The 18139-nt window shown below is 47.8% G+C and overlaps 2 protein-coding genes across 3 annotated transcripts in view; one reads left to right on the top strand and one right to left on the bottom strand.

Annotated features, from left to right (window-relative positions):
• Positions 1–1936: 1936 nt before the first annotated feature.
• C2H1orf131 (chromosome 2 C1orf131 homolog) lies at positions 1937–18063 on the bottom strand. 2 transcript variants are annotated; one of them, XM_044239371.1, is made up of 7 exons: positions 17885–18063; positions 15110–15468; positions 5279–5335; positions 4275–4370; positions 4041–4127; positions 3231–3283; positions 1937–2144 (listed from the first exon to the last, which is right to left on the bottom strand). In XM_044239371.1, the coding sequence occupies exons 1-7, from the start codon at positions 17970–17972 to the stop codon at positions 2006–2008; spliced, it is 879 nt and encodes a 292-aa protein (XP_044095306.1). In that variant the 5' UTR covers positions 17973–18063; the 3' UTR covers positions 1937–2005. The 2 variants fall into 2 exon arrangements, with proteins under 2 accessions (XP_044095306.1, XP_044095307.1); XM_044239372.1 differs by having other exon boundaries at positions 15110–15462.
• GNPAT (glyceronephosphate O-acyltransferase) overlaps positions 16612–18139 on the top strand; it is a 36618-nt gene continuing 35090 nt past the window's right edge. Inside the window, exon 1 of the mRNA XM_044239370.1 lies at positions 16612–16631. The gene's annotated coding sequence lies outside the window, so the exon portion shown is untranslated. The remainder of the gene's footprint in view (positions 16632–18139) is intronic.

The raw sequence follows: 18139 nt of genomic DNA, 5'->3' as shown, positions 1-18139 counted from the left end.
CTGGGATCATGACCTGAGCTGAAGGCAGAGGCCCAACCGAGCCACCCAGGTGTCCCCTATTTATATAACTTCTAACAAAGGACATTTTGTATACTTAGGAGAGTAAAAATTACAACTGCTTTTCCCACAAGACAGCTGCCAAATTTGCACACTGTTGGTTCTTTCATCATACAGTAACATTACACAACTTTTATTTTTTTGTCATTGCTAGTCTCCATACAGTACATTAGTTTTTGATACAGGGTTCCATGGTTTATTGTTTGCGTCTAACACCCAGTACTCCATGCAATCTGTGCCTTTAATACCATCATGGGGCTCACCCATGTCTCTGCCCCTCTCCCCTCTAAAACCCTGTTTGTTTCCTGGAGTCCATAGTCTCTCATGGTTCGTCTCCTCCTCTGATTCCCCACCTTCATTTTTCCCTTCCTTCTCCTAATGTCCTCCATGCTATTCCTTATGTTCCACAAATAAGTGAAACCATAGGAAAACTGACTTTCTCTGACTTATTTCACTCAGCACAATCTCCTCCAGTCCCACCCATGCTGATGCAAAAGTTGGGTATTCATCCTAATGGCTGAGTAATATTCCATTGTACATACGGACCACATCTTTACCTGTTCGTCTGTTGAAGGGCAGCTCAGTGATTTCCAGTTTGCCTGTTGTAGCCATTGCTGCTATGAACATTGGGGCGCATATGGCCCTTCTTTTCCCATCTGTATCTTTGGGGTAAATACCCAGTAGTGCAATTGCAGGGTCATAGGGTAGCTCTATTTTTAACTTTTTTTTTTTTAAGATTTTTTTTTTTTTTTTTTTTTGGTCAGAGGGAGAGAGGGGGAGAGAGCGAGCACAGGCAGACAGAATGGCAGGCAGAGGCAGAGGGAGAAGCAGACTCCCTGCCAAGCAAGGAGCCCGATGCGGGACTCGATCTCAGGACGCTGGGATCATGACCTGAGCCAAAGGCAGCTGCTTAACCAACTGAGCCACCCAGGCAAGGAAATCTCCACACTTTCTTCCAAACTGGCTGCACCAACTTGCATTCCCACCAACAGTGTAAGAGGGTTCCCCTTTCTCCACATCCTTTCCAGCACGTTGTTTCCTGCCTTAATTTTTGCCAGTCTAACCGCTGTAGGTGGTATCCCCATATGGTTTTGATTTGTATTTCCCTGATGCTGAACATTTTTTCATGTGTCTGTTAGCCATTTGTATGTCTTCTTTGGAGAAGTGTCTGTTCACGACTCCTGCCCATTTTTTGTCTTGGTTATTTGTTTTCTGGGCATTGAGTTGAGAAGATCTTTACAGATCTTGGACATGAGCCCTTTGTAGCGTCATTTGCGAATATCTCCTCCCATTCTGTGCATGGCCTCTTTGTTTCATTGATTGTTTCCTTTGCTACTAAACCACTTTTAGAAAATAAAAGGCAATCTGGGGCTACCTGAGTGGCTCAGTTGGTGAAGTGTCCCACTCCTGATTTTGGCTCAGGTCACGATCTCAGGGTTGTGAGACAGGGCCCTGCATTAGGCTTTGTGCTCAGTGGGGAGTCTGCTTGGGATTCACTTGCCCCCTTTCCCTGCCCCTCTCCCTGCTCATGTGCTCACTCTGTCTCTCTAAAATAAGTAAGTCTTAAAAAAAAGAAAAGGCAATTTAAAGCTATTAGCATTTACAAATCAATAAATTATTAAGTTTACGAAAAATCACATTACAAGCAAATGCCCAAAACACCAGGTAAAGCAAATCTAGTGTAAATCTCACCGGACAGGATTATGCATCCTTTTCAATAGGTTTGCTTTCTACGCCCAGTGCAGCTGGCCCTTCCCGCCACACACTCACTGCCGTGAAACAGACACTTTAGGAACTACACATTTTATTATTCCTGAAAATTTTTCCCTAAAAACAGAAAAGCGGCCTATGAAATATAAAATAAATAAGAAGAATCTGGAAGTCTTATAGGGGTCCAGTTTCAGTGCAGCAGCACTTTGCTGTTCCTCTCTTTATTTTATAAAGGACTTCACTTCGCCACTCGGGAGGAATTTATTTTCTTGATATCAACCTGACTCAGAATCAGCGTCCCATTTTTGAATTTTCCAATCTGCCCAATCCGTCCGCTGGACAAAATACTGGGAGCTGATTTCTTCTTTTTGGATTTCCTGCAGTTAAAGGGAGAGAAAAGTACCAGAGTTAAGCTTATGAAGAAGGACAAGAGGATGGCAACACCAGCAACCAAGTGACCACGGTCCACTCCTGCAAACTCCAGGGGTCATCCCGTGCACACCACCCTCCACCGCCCTACCGCAACCACCACCCACCTTCCTGTGGTCCCTGAAACATGCCAGCCGCCTTCCTGTCTCGGGGCCCTCGCACTGGCTTCTTCTGCAGAGAATGTTCTGCTAATGATCTTTCTAGGCTGTCCCCTCCTCTTCACTCAGTTCTCAACTCAGAGGTCACCCCCCTGCCGAATGACATCCCAGCCCTCCCACCCCCAGTGATATTCTTTTATAATGCTTTACTGCAACCTCCTCACAGAACCTGACATTCCCATGCTTACCTGTTTGTAGGTTTCGAGGTGTTTCCCTCACTACAATGTAAGCTCCCCAAAGGCAGGTATACCGCCCCCCACCCCAGGCGATCATGGCTGAATTCCCGACACCCGACACCTAAGACACCTACGTGCCTGGCACGCAGCGGATCCTCAAAAGACAGAGGCATGTGGCCAGGACAAACGACCACCCATGCACAAGCTCACTAAGGAGTCCAAGAAAAGGGTTAAGACAAAAGAAGTCAATTTTGAAACGGTAATTCAGGGAGCAAGGAAAGGCATGTTTGGACCAAAGCTAAGACACCAGCATGAAGAGACTCGATGGTCTGTTCCTCAGGTCACGGCGCTCTGCCTCCTGCGGTACGGCAGAGAACAGGACACGGCCCTGGACCCCGCCGCCACACAGGCAGGCTCTTAGCGCGGGCTGGGAATGTCAACCTCAGTTTCTCCACGAGTCACCTGAGCTGTCTGATCTTTACAAATGGGAGCCTGGAGGAGATTCCTGATTCAGTTCTGAGGCAGTTGTTCAATCTGGGACACTGTCTTCCCCCTACCCAGGACTTGCTTGGAAGGCATGAGGGGCAGTGAAGCACTCTACCGGGCTAGAAACACCAGGTAAACTCCAGGCGTTAGTTTCAGAACTCATCAATAGGTTTACCCAGATCATTCCTCCCCAGTACCTGAGGATGTCACTCACCTGTCTTCCTGCCCTCTCCTCTTCTTTTTCTTGAAGATATCTGTGTCCTGGGCCTGATTTCAGAATTTAGGATAATATACGTGTCAATAGTGGATAATGGAGATTCAAAAACAGATGAGGTGTGTGATCAAAAGCCAGAGAGGCGGGCGCCTGGGTGGCTCAGTGGGTTAAGCCTCTGCCTTCAGCTCAGGTCATGATCTCAGGGTCTTGGGATCGAGCCCCGAATAGGGCTCTCTGCTCAGCAGGAGGCCTGCTTCTCTCTGTCTCTCTCTCTCTCTGCCTACATGTGATCTCTGTCTGTCAAATAAATTTTTAAAATCTTAAAAAAAAAAAAAAAAAAAAAAGCCAGTGAGGCACCATTTACTTTTCATCTTTTTCTCAAGCAGGCATATTAAACATACACTCAGTTTCATTCTAAAGCTCTTTCAAGAGTGTCAAAGGTCATTCCAGAAAAAACTGACAGGAGAAACATTCCACCTTTCACTAAAGGGGAAAAGGAGGGAGCACAGCATCTACCCCTCTGTCATCTATCATAAGCCCTTGTGTTCTGTACACTGTAAAACGCAACACAGGAGAAAGACCACAATAGCTGATGGGATCTGAGCAGGAACTCGCTATTTCAGAGCAAACCCTTCAGATGAATATGCCGGCTTCCCTGGGTAGTGTTAGAGAACAAAGCTGACTTGAACAGGGGAAAGAACGATCATGTCACTCTCTACCCTACTGTGGCCACTGCCTCCTGACTCCACTGCGGCCAACTGCGGCCACTTCCTGGTTCTAGCTTGGTAACAAAACGGCTTTTACTCGTACCATTCTCTTTTCTTCTTCCTTGGCTGCCTTCTTTTCTTTGATTTGCTCCTGCAACACCTTGTAATTCACGTAACTGTTTTTGGGAGGCTGAAATGCAACAGGAAAAATAAAACCTAGAGATACCATTTTTTTATTTTGCAAGGATCTCCCAGTGACCCCTCCCCTGCCTTGCCCTGGGTTCTCCCCTTTCCTGTAGGTATCCTGTCTGCTGATGAGACAGAAGCAGCCCCTCACCTGAGCACCCAGCATGATGGCACGTTCCCGTTCCAGGAGTCGTTCCTTCCCTTTTCCATAACCCGTGATCCCGAACCGGTGCACTTCCAAGCGAGCCTGTGGACACAGAGTTGAATGAACCCCAAGTGCATTCCAGAGAACCCTGGGAAGAGATCTACCTCTGGGGTAGCCCACATCAGACACAATGTGCTGGAGCGGGAACTCTGTCGTGCTGTGGTTTACAGAGCTCTGTGGCGGTCTTACGTAATTTCTTACCATAACCTCCCAACACTCGTTCTCCGTGTTGAATTTTGGGCAGGTGAAGCAACAGACCTAGGATTAAATGCTGAGCTCTACATACCAGGATTCTCTCTGAAACAAGCTACTGCCCCTCCAGACAGGAATTTCCACTTAAAAGTCCCTCTCTGAACACTCGCTCCCTCTGAGAAACCACTTCTCATAGGTGCTTTGAACACAGATTTGTGTTTGTTTGTTTAAAGATGCTGCAGAGGGGGGCGCCTGGGTGGCTCAGTGGGTTAAAGCCTCTGCCTTCAGCTCAGGTCATGATCCCAGGGTCCTGGTATCGAGCCCCGCATCGGGCTCTCTGAGCCTGCTTCCTCCTTCTCTCTGCCTGCCTCTCTACTTGTGATCTCTGTCTGTCTGATAAATATATAAAAATCTTTAAAAAAAAAAAGATGCTGCAGAGAAAGAGAAATGCCCCTTCTCAGCAGTTGAATTACCTCCTCCTATCTTTTTTCTCATGCATTTTAAAAACGTAGTTACAACCGCAGAATACACACTTCCCTCCCTGCTTCTCGACTTACCTCTGCATCATGGGCCCTGCAGCCAAAAACCAGTGTGTTTTAAGTGACAGCCTAGTATTCACCACCGGAAGGCAGGGGATTTGCTTAACCATTATTTCAACCACTGGACATGGAAATATATATATATGCATATATAAACATATATATTTTGGGGGGGGGCACTCCAAAACTGAAAAAAATGAACAGTTTCAAAACACATACCTTCTCTAAGTTAAATTCTTGTCTCTCCACACCTTTCTCAGGGATACTAGTTTTGGTCTGAAAAGAAAAAAAATTCTTATTAAGATCCTCTGTGACTGTATCATGGGAGCATTTGTCACCAACAGAGCAGTCATGTTTTAAAAAGCCTTGAAACTGGCCCAGATGCCCAAATACCAAATGATAACATAAGCATGTTGCATGGAAGTCTTCATCAAAGAAAAATGGAGAAAAAAATGTTAAGGTATCAAAGCTTAAGAAAGGATGAGAATTTTTTTAAAAATACAAAAATAGACAAACCATAAGTGACTCTTAATCTCAGAAAACAAACTGAGGGTTGCTGGGGGGAGGGGGCTTGGGAGAGGGGGGTGGGGTTATGGACATTGGGGAGGGTATGTGCTATGGTGAGTGCTGTGAAGTGTGTAAACCTGGCGATTCACAGGTACCCCTGGGGATAAAAATATATTGTATGTTTATAAAAAATAAAAAATTTTAAAAAAAAATTAAAAAGATGATGAGAGAGACCAACATCTCTCATAAACCACATGCAAAAGATTCTGTTCAGTGGGGGTTTAGAAGAGGGTTAGTGAGCAGGGATTCTGGAGGATAAACACTATATATCTTTTTATTATTTATTATTTTTTAGAGGAGAGAGAGTGTGTGCATGAGTGGGGTTGGGGCAGAAGGCAGGGGAGAGAGCGTCTTGGGCAGGCTCCACGCCCAGCGCGGAGCCCACTGTGGGGCTCTATGTCATGACCGAGATCATGACCTGAGCTGATATCGAGAGTTGGACACTTAACCGACTGCGCTGCTCAGGCGCCCCTTAAACATTGTATTTAAATAACTCTTTCCCTCTTTCTTCCCATCTACCCATTAAAATAATGGCTAACAAAACTCTCTTAACTAAATATTTTTACAGGAACACCACGTTTCTAGAAATGGAGATTTGGTTTATAATTCTCAATACAAAATAAAGGTGCTGCAAATGCCTTCAAAGCATGTGACTCTTCACACCGACACAGCCACTAGCTATGGTTACCAGCCCACAGAACTGACCAGAAGCTTGAGATCTGAAGGAAATGTACTGTCACATCCAGCTAACAGCAGTGGTCACCACACTACCCCAGCCACCGAGTCTGGGCCAACAGAAAGCAGGGTCTGAAAGCTGGGGAGCCTCCAGACGAAGCACCCTTGCAGCCCACCAGGGCAGCACCTCCCGCCCATCCTGCTCAGCAGGGGGCGCTGTGGAGGGCCGCAGCAGTGCCCTGCACCACACCCTGCTCAGACAGGGGCCTCGATCACAGCTGTCTGCAGGTCTCCCGGTCCCTCCTCCCAACGGAAGCTGGACTCTGGCTGATCCTGGTTGTATTGTGGGTGTGTGGGTTGATCACTGAACACTTCCCCAGGTGACAGGCTCTCTCTGTGAGGCCATGTCCTGACCTCCCAGAGGGGTTCTTACAAAGTGGAAACAGCGCTCACTGCTAAACGTTATCCAGGTCCGGGAAACGGGAAGACATGGCCAGTACTCTCAGTGTTGACTGATCCACTACGAACGACGGCCCCGCTGGGCAGTCACCACAGTGCTGCTCACCCACTGGCACGCTGCACAGTGACTCCTGGCAGGACAGACATATGAGGAGGTCTGCCACGCTCCAAGCGTGTGGCCCCGGTCTGTGCTTACAGTCACAGTAAATGCATCTTCCACGTTACTTTACCAAGATTCCTGACTTTGATGATGCTTACGGTTTTCCTCACTCCTGTATTTCACAGAATCAGATGCCTTAATTAAGACCACGGGCACACAAAGGATGCCAGGCGCTTCCGTTCCTCTTCCCCAGAAAGTCTTATTTCCTGTTCCGTGCCTGGAAAAAAAAATGTCTTTACCCTGAAGTTAAAAATCCTTCTCTGCTGGCATGCACACCCAATCTATTTACTATGATAAACAGTACTACTTCTTCTGGCTTAAGTCTTAATGACTTCGGGATCACCCAGATCCTCAAACACAAATGGTAAGTTAAAGAAGAGAAACTGTGTGCGGTTCACAGACCTCCAAAATCCTAGGAAACATTTACCTCCTTTTCTAAAAATTTAAATAGTTCTCTCTCTCTATTCTTCCCTCCCATCCATCCAATGAGGCACTGGCTAACCAAAGTTTTCTGAGTTGAAAATTTCGTTCAGGAGCACGAGATTCCCAGCGTTACTGGAGATGGCACAGGTTCCCTTGGCTGCCCCATTTCCAGAACATTGGCATGAGGAAGGAACATCTAGGAGGACCTAAGCGCTGTAATAAAATACTTGGCTACCTGCGTGACTGTCACCGTGGGGCTGAAAGCCTTGGGTCTGGGGACGAGAATGGCCCACAGAGGAGAGGGCCACGGCTTCCGACGTCCCTGCTTTCCCCAACACCAACCCCACAGAACACCCCAGATGCCGCATGCAGGCCTCAGTTCACCCCGGCCATGGGGACACCGGGCCTAGGGCCTGTGCAGGCCTGGGTGGCAGGTCTGGTGGGACATAGATACCCTGCCATTTTCAAGCCCTCTGTTTACATTTTGCCAGAAATATCTCCGCTTTGCAGCTCTCGATTTGTCTGAGAAAAGGTCTGGATTCTAGATCCTTGTTTATCATAAAGGGGAGCATTCTTAGCTCACTATTTGCTCAGTTCATAGGCATGACCCTGTCAATGTCTAACTTTTATTCACAGTTTTAAAGAACTTTCAGTCCATTACTTAGCATGTATTACCTGATTTAGAAACCATCAGGGCTTCTCCCTGTCTGCTCTCCCCTGGTGCTCACTGCAGCAGGCAACACTGGGTCCTCCCCTGCTTCTAGGCTTCCCTGCCTACCTGAAGTTAGGTAGGGCTATGTGAGTTTCTTTGGCCAAAGACACGTGAGCAGAGGGGAAGGATGCCCCTTCCATAAGGAACCTCTAAGAGCCAACCATCGACTCCCCTTCTCCGCCAGAGCAACTGCGAGCCTTCCAGCTGGCGGAGTTCCTATTATCCTGGGCCCCTAGACGAGGACAGTGTGTGACAGCACACTCTGTCCTTGCCAACCCTGATGGACATGTAAAAATAATTAACTTTTGCCTTCAAACCACTAAGATGTAGGGACTAAACTATCGAACCACAGCCTTATCTATCCTGACCACTAGAGCTATAGGGTCCCACACACAGGAAAGAGAAAGCTTTGCACATTTTGAGAACTTGTGTGTCAGGCTCCGAAGACAGAAGAAAGCTATAAAACGAAGGAAGAGTTTGGGGTGCGAGATGAAGGCCGGCAGGCCCCTGGGGCTTGGTGAACACGTCCATGGGCTGACTGGCTGACCAGGGCTATTTTTGGCTGCACTGGTAAGATTCTTTTCTTCTACTAGTTACTGTCCAACCTTTGTCCATAGAGAGAGCAGTTGGGTAAGTAAACACTTTCTTTTTTACCAGCCCTGGATTTGCTAAAGAACAGGGGTGTGGAGCAAAGTTACAGGGTGCCCTGGAGGGTAGAGGATTTCAGGGTTGAGCCGCAGGGAGGGATCGAGATATTGCAGAGGTCATGAGAACAGTAAGCACTGCGGTGGTAACACGGGGGACAGGTCTTTCTTCCTGGTGAAGATTCCCAGTCCACATGCTTCTGTTACTCAAAGGACAAGGAGCCTAACCTAATCTGCTCGCTCTCCACTCGCTTGCTCTCGCTCTCTCTCTCTCTCTCTCTCTAGCAGAACAGCTTTCAAGTCAGAAAGCCTGGGGTCCGAACCTGAGCTCTGGTTCTTACTTCACATCCACAGTCCCTTCTGTGGAATCCTTAGAAAATTCAGAGGCTTTCAAATTTTAGGAAGGTCACGCTGCCAACGCACTGAAGACAAAATACCACTTGGAGCGGGGGCCGCGGCAGAAGCCCATCATTAAGGACATTCGTATCTCTGCCGCACGATCTGTGGATATTCAAGCCAAACGGAACAGACAAAAATAATGCCTAAGCCTCGTATGAGTTCAGGTCAGGTTTTGCTGCCAAATAAACCTGCACCAAGCTTCCAAACAAAAACCAAAGCTGTGCCTTCCAAAGCTCTGAGCTTCTGGAACTGCAGAGAGGGAGCAGCTGACTGTTGAAACGCGGGGTAAGTATCTTAGCCTCTCTAACCAGCGATGAAGACAGGGAAACTTGTCAGGATTCAGGGAGATAAGGAATTAGCGACCAGACGAAGTAATCATTCGAGCAGCGGACAAGCCCCATAAATGTCAGGTGTTACAATGATCTGCTACGTGCTTGGGAGTGGTCTGCATGCACCTGTGTGCGGGCCACAGGAGCCAAGAGGGCCTTTGGATCTAGAGTCCACTGTCCTCGGATTTCTAGGATGTCTTTTTTTTTTTTTTTTTAAGATTTTACTTATTTATTTGACAGAGAGAGGTATCACAAGTAGGCAGAGAGGCAGGCAGAGAGAGAGGGGGAAGCAGGTTCCCTGGCAAGCAGAGAGCCTGATGTGGGGCTCGATCCTAGGATCCCAAGATCATGATCTGAGCTGAAGGCAGAGGCTTTAACCCACTGAGCCACCCAGGCGCCCCTAGGATGTCTTTCTTATCTCTTTCTATGGAGGCCACAAAGGAGGCTAAGGTTCAGGACACAGATGATGCTAAGGGCGGAGAAAATACCGAGAAGACACATCAGCCAAGCAACTCTCGGCTCGTTTCCAGCCGCTAACCTGGGGCTTTCACTCCCCCTCACAGGCAGCCTCGCACTCGGTCCTCAAATCCCAAGTCCAGGTTGGCCCCGGCCTGCCCCTGCACCATAGCTCATCTTCTCTCCCCTCTGTCCTATACCGCTAGGCTTCCAGCTCCCAGACCCCCTCAGGCCTTCTCACCCCACGGGCACTCTTCCAGCATGTTGGCTCTTCAGGCTCCTCTCAGGGGCCAGCGTTAGCAGAGTGTCACCTCGTCCTGAGACTGCCTGCCCACTCCACTGAAAGGACGCTCTGTCTCTTACTCTCAAGACCCTATTTCTTTCCCTTAGAGGGTTCAAAACTTTTTTTTTTAAGAGTTTATTAATTTGAGAGAGAGAGGGAGGGAGGGAGAGCAAGCGAGCCAGCATGAGGGGCAGAGAGAGAGGGAGAGGCTGACTCCTGGCTGAGCAGGGAGTCTGAATATGGGACTCGATCCCAGGACCCTGGGATCATGACCTGAGCCAAAAGCAGACACTTAATCAACTGAGCCACCCAGGTGCCCTTTAAAACTCTTTTTAATTATATTATTAATTGACTTGGGATCTGACTCTAGCAGTAGACTGTATACTCCACAAGGACAGAGGACTGTATCTCGTTCACTGCTGGATCTAGTGGGTCTGGCAAGTAGTGGGCACCCAATTATTTGTGAATAAATGAGTTAAGTGCATAAACGATCTGTTACCTACTATTTCCTACCAAACTACTTCTATAGTCACTGTTTTATAAAAGGGATAGGATCAGGAAGTCCATTTATAGGTTAGACAGTTGGGATGGGTAAAATGTTCTATAAATGGTGGCCAAGTTCCCTGATTAATCCATGAAATGGGGTGATGTTGGGGATGGGTTTCCCCACAGAGCCAACAAGCAAATGCTCCCACACCAGCTACAATTCAACTCAACTGTGAGATGCTCTACCTGGAAATGGCATCAGATTGCACAGGTTACGGGCTCAGTCCTACAAGACTGCCACCCACCTCACTCAGCAGCCACAAGCCCGTGCTGTCACCCGTCTGTGCTTTGGACCAACCGCCTACAGATCAGCAGCTCCCACAAATCCTCCTTGGGTTCGATTAGTTTGCTAGAGTGGCTCACAGAACTCAGGGAAGCCATCCACCTTACGGCGCACTGGCTGACTGTAAAAGGATGTAACTCAGGAACAGGCAGATGAGGGGACGCACAGGGCAAGGTATGTGGGACAGAACCAGGCACTTCCATGTCCTCTCTGAACGTGTCACTCTCCAAGCACCTCCACACGGTCACCAACCCAGCTCTCCCAACCCTTTGGGTTTCTACGGAGGCTTCATTACTTAACTATGCCAGATTAAATCACTGGTCACAGGCAGTCAATTCAACCTCCAGCCCATTACTTCTCCCCAGAGGTCAGGGAGATGGCACTGAAAATTTCTAAACCTCTAATTGTGCAATTGATTCTCCTAGCAACCTGCTCCCACCTTTAAAGCATTTCCACATCACTTGCTAACAAAAGACACCTTTACATCCCCTAGGGAATTACAGGGGTTACAGGAGTTCTGTGCCAGAAATGAGGCACAAAAACCAAATATAAATATATTTCTCATTATAAATCTCCATAGTACACCATGGACCCTGTTTCAATACACAAGGCTGTTTAATCACGGTATCTATGTCACAGGTCCAAGTTCTAGGGAAAGAAGGTCACTTCCGGGGTTCAGGCAGGGCCAGCTGGGTTGTCTAACTTGTATCTCTCAAGTATTCTCCAAACACAACCAGCAGACTCCATGTGGGCTGTTATTATCTTACTAGCTATTTGGGCGGAATCCATGTCTGTCTGAACTGTCCTACAATGACCCAAAGCTTTCAGAGAACAGGGACCACAACTATCATTTACTACGTTAATACAAACCCTTGGCATAGCGTGACTTATCCTAATTACTCCCAGCTGACATCCTTAGCTGACATCCCCTTTACCGGGATATGCCATTAATACCCAGCGTTCTCTTCCTCTGTATTTGTTTACAAGTCGCAATACGACATCAAGTCTTTTATAGGCGTATGTGTTTTTATTGTGTTCGTTTTTGGTCTCCTTATCCAGACACATTCATGTGTTCAAAAGATACATTTTAAAAAGAAGGAAAGGGCAGGATCGCCCGGGTGGCTCAGTGGGTTAAAGCCTCTGCCTTCGGCTTAGGTCGTGATCCCAGGGTCCTGGGATCAAGCCCCACATCAGGCTCTCTGCTCAGCGGGGAGCTGCTTCCCCCCATCTCGCTGCCTGTCTCTCTGCCTACTTGTGATCTCTGTCAAATAAATAAATAAAATCTTAAAAAAAAAAGAAGAAGAAGAAGAAGAAGAAGAAGAAAAGGGCAGAATGCCAAGAGCAACTGAAAAATTTCATTAAGGTCAGAAAATCCAAAATGTTGGATAAGCTGAGGTTCCCAAGAAAAGCCAATGAAAAAGGGGTCAATCAGAAGAGGATGAAAAAGGATCTAACAGCTGGAAGCAGATGTTCTGTTAGTAAGAGACAGAGAAATGCACTCATTCAATGCCAACGTTTTTGTGCTATTAGAAAACTTTCCATTCTACAAAGAACCCAACGAGTGTAAGAGGAAAGAGAAGACCGAGACACCTGAAAAAATGAGAGAGGTACCCAGATGTTTGTTTGTTAAATTCCCCAAACCAGAATTATATATGATGCAGTGTTCAACCTTTTACACTGCATGGCACACACAGAAAATACTATGGTACCCAAGGTTTGGTGCACAAGGGTTTGCTGTCATAATACTGACCACTGTAAGCTTCCCCGGCTGGCCAATGTGGTGACTCTGGCCAGCTGAATGGCCAAGGAAATCCACTTCCTGGCCTACCTGTGACAGCTCCCACTTCCTGGCCTACCTGTGACAGCTCCCAGTGTCCCAGTATTTGGAGCTGGAAACTGACCTAGAATCCTAAAATAAAGGTAGATGATTACAAAAAGCGCTATTAGTCTTTGAGGAAGACAAGTTGGTGAACCTGACATGAAGAGCTACCTGAACCCTAGTAAAGATACCACAGCTGGGTTTTCTAAACCACAAACAAGATGTGGTAAGCACTGGATGCTAGCACGCGCTCACACACGTTCACCAAGAAAGATGCAAGCCTGACTATCTTTGCAGTGGGTTGAATTGTGGTCTCCAAAAAGAGATGTGACCACGTTCTAATCCCCAGAATCAGCGAATGGATCTTATTTCTAAAAAGGGTCTTTACAAGGGCGCCTGGGTGGCTCAGGTGGTTAAGGAACTAACTGCCTTCGGCTCAGGTCATGATCCTGGAGTCTCGGGATCGAGTCCCGCATCAAGCTCCCAGCTTGGTGGGGAGTCTGCTTCTCCCTCTGACCTCTCGCCTCTCATGTTCTCTCTCTCTCTCAAATAAAATAAAATCTTCAAAAAAAAAACAAAACAAAAACAAAAAAGGGTCTTCGCAGTATAATTAAGTTAAGGATCTCATGACAGGACCCGTCCTAGATTTCGGGTGGGCCCTAATCCCAATGATAGCTGTTCTTCTAGGAGAAAGGTAGAGGGAGATTTGAGACTCCGATGGACAGAGGGCCACATGCAGGTGAAGGAGGAGTTGACGGTGATGCAGCCATGAGCCAAGCCTCGAGCTACAGGTGGAAGAAGGAAGGATTCCCTTTCGGAGGCGAGTGTACCCAACCAACACCTTGATGTTGGTCTTTCTGGCCTGCAGAACTCTAAGAGAACAAACATCTGCCCAGCAGCCCTAGAAAACCAATATAGTCCCCTTTTCCTCTGATGATAGACAAAAGTTTATAGGACATGAGGAATGCAACAGAAATAGAATGCCTGGATTTTTGCACGGATCCTTAATACCCTTGTGGGGAAACTTGGATAGGCAACTACACCTCTCTCCTGGACTGAATTTTGCGTGAGACTTAACACATTCAGTCTGGGAGAGAGTACTGCTCAGTGAAATCTAGCTGCTTTCCACCAGAATGCAAGTTCCTTGAGAAAAAGCAGTTTTGTCACTTTTGTTCAATGCTGTATCCCCATGACTTGCAGCCAGAAATAGTTGACTGACTGACTTTTCTGAGCACCATCAGGCAGAAGGCTTATCAGCATGGAAGGGTACACTCAGCAGGCTTATGTTCCTCAAACTCTGTACATGCCTAAGGAAGTCTTGTCTTCAGAACTGGCTCTCCTGGTTCCTGGGAGCTGACCAATTGTCTGAGAAGAGTGTTTTTGCATCCCCAAGGCACTGAGCCAAGCTGTACTAAGTTTGCCAAGATTATTTATAGCAACAATGTGATTGATGGTTAATATCTACTTTTTTCCTGGGTGCCTAGAGCTTCAGTAACTACTGTCAGTCTGTGTGTCTACGTTAACGCATTTCTCAGTGAAAACTGTGGACACCCAGACTGGGGTGAAATTCCATGGCTGGCCAACACCCCCACAAGCTGTCACGCGTTGCCACTGGGGGAATGAAACGCATCCCATGCAATTCCACTGGGAGGGGACATCTACACACTGACACCTGGTTTCCTCCAGGCCTCCCTCCCTGCACTTTTTTCCTTCACTGCTTTTACTCTGTATCCTTTTGCTGTGGTAATTTGTAACCATCATGGTGAGTTCATGCTGAGTGTTGAGGCCTGTGAGTGCTTTTCGCAAACCATCAAGCCAGAGGGTGGTCTTGGGGATCCCTGACACGGTCTAAAAAGACAGTCATCTAAGGGAGTCTGGCAGGCTCAGTCGGTACAGCCTGCAACTCTTGATCTTGGGGTCATGAGTTCAAGCCCCATGTCAGGTAAGAGTGCTTAAATGAATAAAACCTTTTATATGTTTTTTTATTAAAAAAAACTTTTTGAAAAACAATTTATTTATTTGAGAGCGAAAGAGAGAGAGAGAGAAAGCACGAGCAGAGGGAGAAGGAGAAGGAGACTCCCCGCTGAGCAGAAAGCGTAGCTCCCAGCACCCTGAGGTCACGATCTGAGCTGAAGGCAGCCGCTTAGCAGACAGAATCACCCAAGCACCCAAACCCTTTAAAAAAAAAAAAAGAAAGAAAGATAATGGAAAAAGAGAGAACAAAGAAGAGATACTTCTCTAAAACTGCGATATCAGGGTTTTTACCATATACACAGAAACTGACCAACTCATTACCTGTGTGTTTTCATCTCGATCCAGCTTCTCTTTTCTTTTCTTATTTCTGCTGTGAAATTCGATCACTTCTACTGGCTCTCTGGGGTTCTTCAGGGTTGGGGGAGATACCGCAGCACTAGGGGCTTCTGGTCCTGAAGGGGAACCAGCGGGGGTCACAGCAGGGGCACACCGCAGCTCTTCTTGGAGTTCCTTGAAGAAGCTGGAGGCACTCTTCCTTTGACCTCTTCCAAAGGAAGCAGGTCGGGGAGCTGGCTCTGCTGCCGCCACCGGCGAGACGGGCGTCTCGGCACCTCTCTTCTTGGTTTCTCCTCTCTTCCTGATCCTTTTCTGTTCTGGTTCATCTTCTGTCTCCTCTGTTTCTTCAAACACAGAGCAGGAAAATAAATAGCTTTGGCTTTATCAAATTGTCAAATCATGTGAATGTGTCTGTATGTACGCGATGGCTATCAATACCCAGAAATACAAAGAAACAAAAGATTTCTTTTTCTTCAAATGGGGTGATTTTTGCACAATTCTGGGGCAGGGGTATTTTTATTTTCTTTTTTAATTTTAATTCAATTAATTAACATATAAGTATTATTGGTTTCAGAAGTACCGGTCTGTGATTCATCAGTGCTCATTACATCACATGTGATACCCAGTGCTCATTACATCACATGCCCTCCTTAACACTCATCACCCACTTACCCCATTCCCCCAATGCCCCCTCCAGTAACCCTGTTTGTTTTCTATGATTGTCTTACGGTTTGTTGTATTTGCACAATATGTAGACTCCAAGACACAACATCTTCTGCTAGGTAACTAACTATGGTCGTGTCTCTGACCCACGGCACAATTACTTCAGCCCTGACCTCAGTCCATACTAAGAGCAACCTCAAGGCAACAGTCTCCAGGGAACTGGCAATCCCCATTGGCTCACACTTTGTGCGAAAAATGTCTGCCACTACAGCTGATGTTTTATTTTTTGATACTCTCTAGGGATGCGGGTGGGTATTACAGTCTTCCCATTTTTTTTCAGTTATGCATTAGGATGAACCTACAAGTGGTTCAATGTGAACACATTTATTTTCTACGAAATCCCTGTATCGCCTCTATGTTTCACCTGTTCAATTCTGACCAGCCACCTGAAGGCTCTGACATCAAGTGCTCACCTGCACCGCAAGTATCACAGCGCTTTCTAAATACCGACTGATCATTTCTGTTTACTTATATAAAAGGTACCTAAACTTTGGCATTGGGCACCTAAAAATGGGTAGTTACGGCCCAAGCCTTCAGAGCTCCTTGAATAATTTCAAGCCTGTGCTAACATAAACTATATTTAGGATTTGGCAGAATTTTCTTTTCCTCTAGTTTTTAAACTTCTCAAGGCCAGAGACTTAAGTCTTCTCTGTCCTCCGATATATTCCCAAGGGGGTAGAAACGTTACGTCCACAGGCCAAGTCAATACAAGGCGAGGGGCAGGGGCTGGACAGTCTGGAGACTGGAACCCACGCTCTGCAAATTAACAGCTAGGTGAATTTCGGTAAGCATTTTAACCCCTACGGCTTGTTTCCACATTTGTAATAAATGGGATTAATGACTATATTTCACCAGAGGTAAAGATTAAATGAGTAAATACCTGAAAGACGGAAACTATATGGCAAATTCTCCATACTTTTTAGCTATTATTTTTACTGTGTGAGCTTAGAATCTTTTTTTTTTTTAAAGACTTTATTTATTTGACAGAGAACACAAGTAGGCACAGAGGCAGGCAGAGAGAGAGAGAGAAGCAGGCTCTGCACTGAGCAGAGAGCCTGATGTGGGGCTCGATCCCAGGGTCCTGGGATCATGACCTGGGCCGAAGGCAGAGGCTTTATAGAATCTTTTTTTTTAAAAGCGTTTATTTATTTATTTGACAGAGATCACAAGTAGGCAAAGAGGCAGGCAAAGAGAGAGAGGAGGAAGCAGGTTCCCCACTGAGCAGAGAGCCCAGTGCGGGGCTCCATCCCAGGATCCTGGGATCATGACCTGAGCGAAAGGCAGAGGCTTCAACCCCAAGAGCCACCCAGGCCCCCCCCCCCAGCTTAGAATCTTGAGCAATGGCTCCCAACTACAATAGCTTTGGCAACAGCACGTTACAAATTGAAGAAACGTTTGCTCCTTAAAGACACCAATGCCCAGGCTATCTCTTGCCTGAACAAGGGATGTCACCTAACCTGGACCAAATTCTCCAGAATATGTGGAACTGTCCTTTCCCACTAACGTGCCAGGCGGTGGCCAATCTCAAATAACCGTTTTTCTTTCCTTCTCCCCAAACAAAAAGAGAGAACGGCCAACTTAGTGGAAGGAAGTCCGCAGGGGAGGAGCGCACTGAAGGTTGGGGAACTACAGAGACAAGGTGGCACCAGGGCGGAGTGGGGCAAGCGGGCTTCCCAGACCGCCGGGAAATGTCCACGGGGTGGAGTGGGGGGGCTGTGCTCGGGAGCCCAGGGTCCTGCGCGCATCACACGCTGCAAGCCTGAAAGCCTCGGCGCTTCCGACGAGCATCCACGCCGGTGCCACACTCAGGGACGGCTCGGGTAGCTCGGTCGAAGAAGAGCCACGACAGAGCCCGGCCGTGGGGCGCGGGGAAGGAGACCTCTGTCGGAGGCGCGTGCTGCACCCATCCCGGGAACCAGGTCGAAAAGCTGAGGGGTGCTCCACGTGCAAGGGCCGAGGACGGCCCAGTCTCGAAGGTACAGCAGATCCTCAGCGGCCAGTCCGCTTCCCACGTGGGCCCCGAGACCCCGCACTCACCCAAATCGTAGAGGTTCCGGAGCAGGGCGTCCAGCAGCGTCTGCGAGCCGGGAAGCGCGCGGGCCCCCAGCCCCTGTTCCTGAGCCATCCGGGGCGGAGGGTGGGGTGGGGGGCGCCGCCGCGGTGCGGCCCACAGCGAGCGGGGCACCCACACTTCCGAGTTCCGACGCGCTGCGCGCGCGCGTCGCAGGTCCCGGCGCGGCTTCCGTCCTGGTTAAGATGGCGGCGCCCGGGGTCCTGTGGAGCGGCCGCAGA

The sequence above is a fragment of the Neovison vison genome, chromosome 2, assembly GCF_020171115.1.
Source record: "Neovison vison isolate M4711 chromosome 2, ASM_NN_V1, whole genome shotgun sequence".
NCBI lineage: Eukaryota > Metazoa > Chordata > Mammalia > Carnivora > Mustelidae > Neogale > Neogale vison.
The sequence above is the reverse complement of the archived record's forward strand: the minus strand, read 5'-3'. Positions and strand labels throughout refer to the sequence as shown.

Bases quoted from the DNA above. Each gene is read 5' to 3' on its own strand.
- C2H1orf131 (XM_044239371.1), bottom strand. From the start codon at position 17,972: ATGGCTCAGGAACAGGGGCTGGGGGCCCGCGCGCTTCCCGGCTCGCAG. The intron at 3,284-4,040 runs GTACGAGTAAAA...TTCTGAAATCAG, and splicing joins AGGAAGAAGAAAAGAGAATG to GCCCAGGACACAGATATCTT. The intron at 2,145-3,230 runs GTGAGTGACATC...CTTTAACTGCAG, and splicing joins AGGAGAGGGCAGGAAGACAG to GAAATCCAAAAAGAAGAAAT.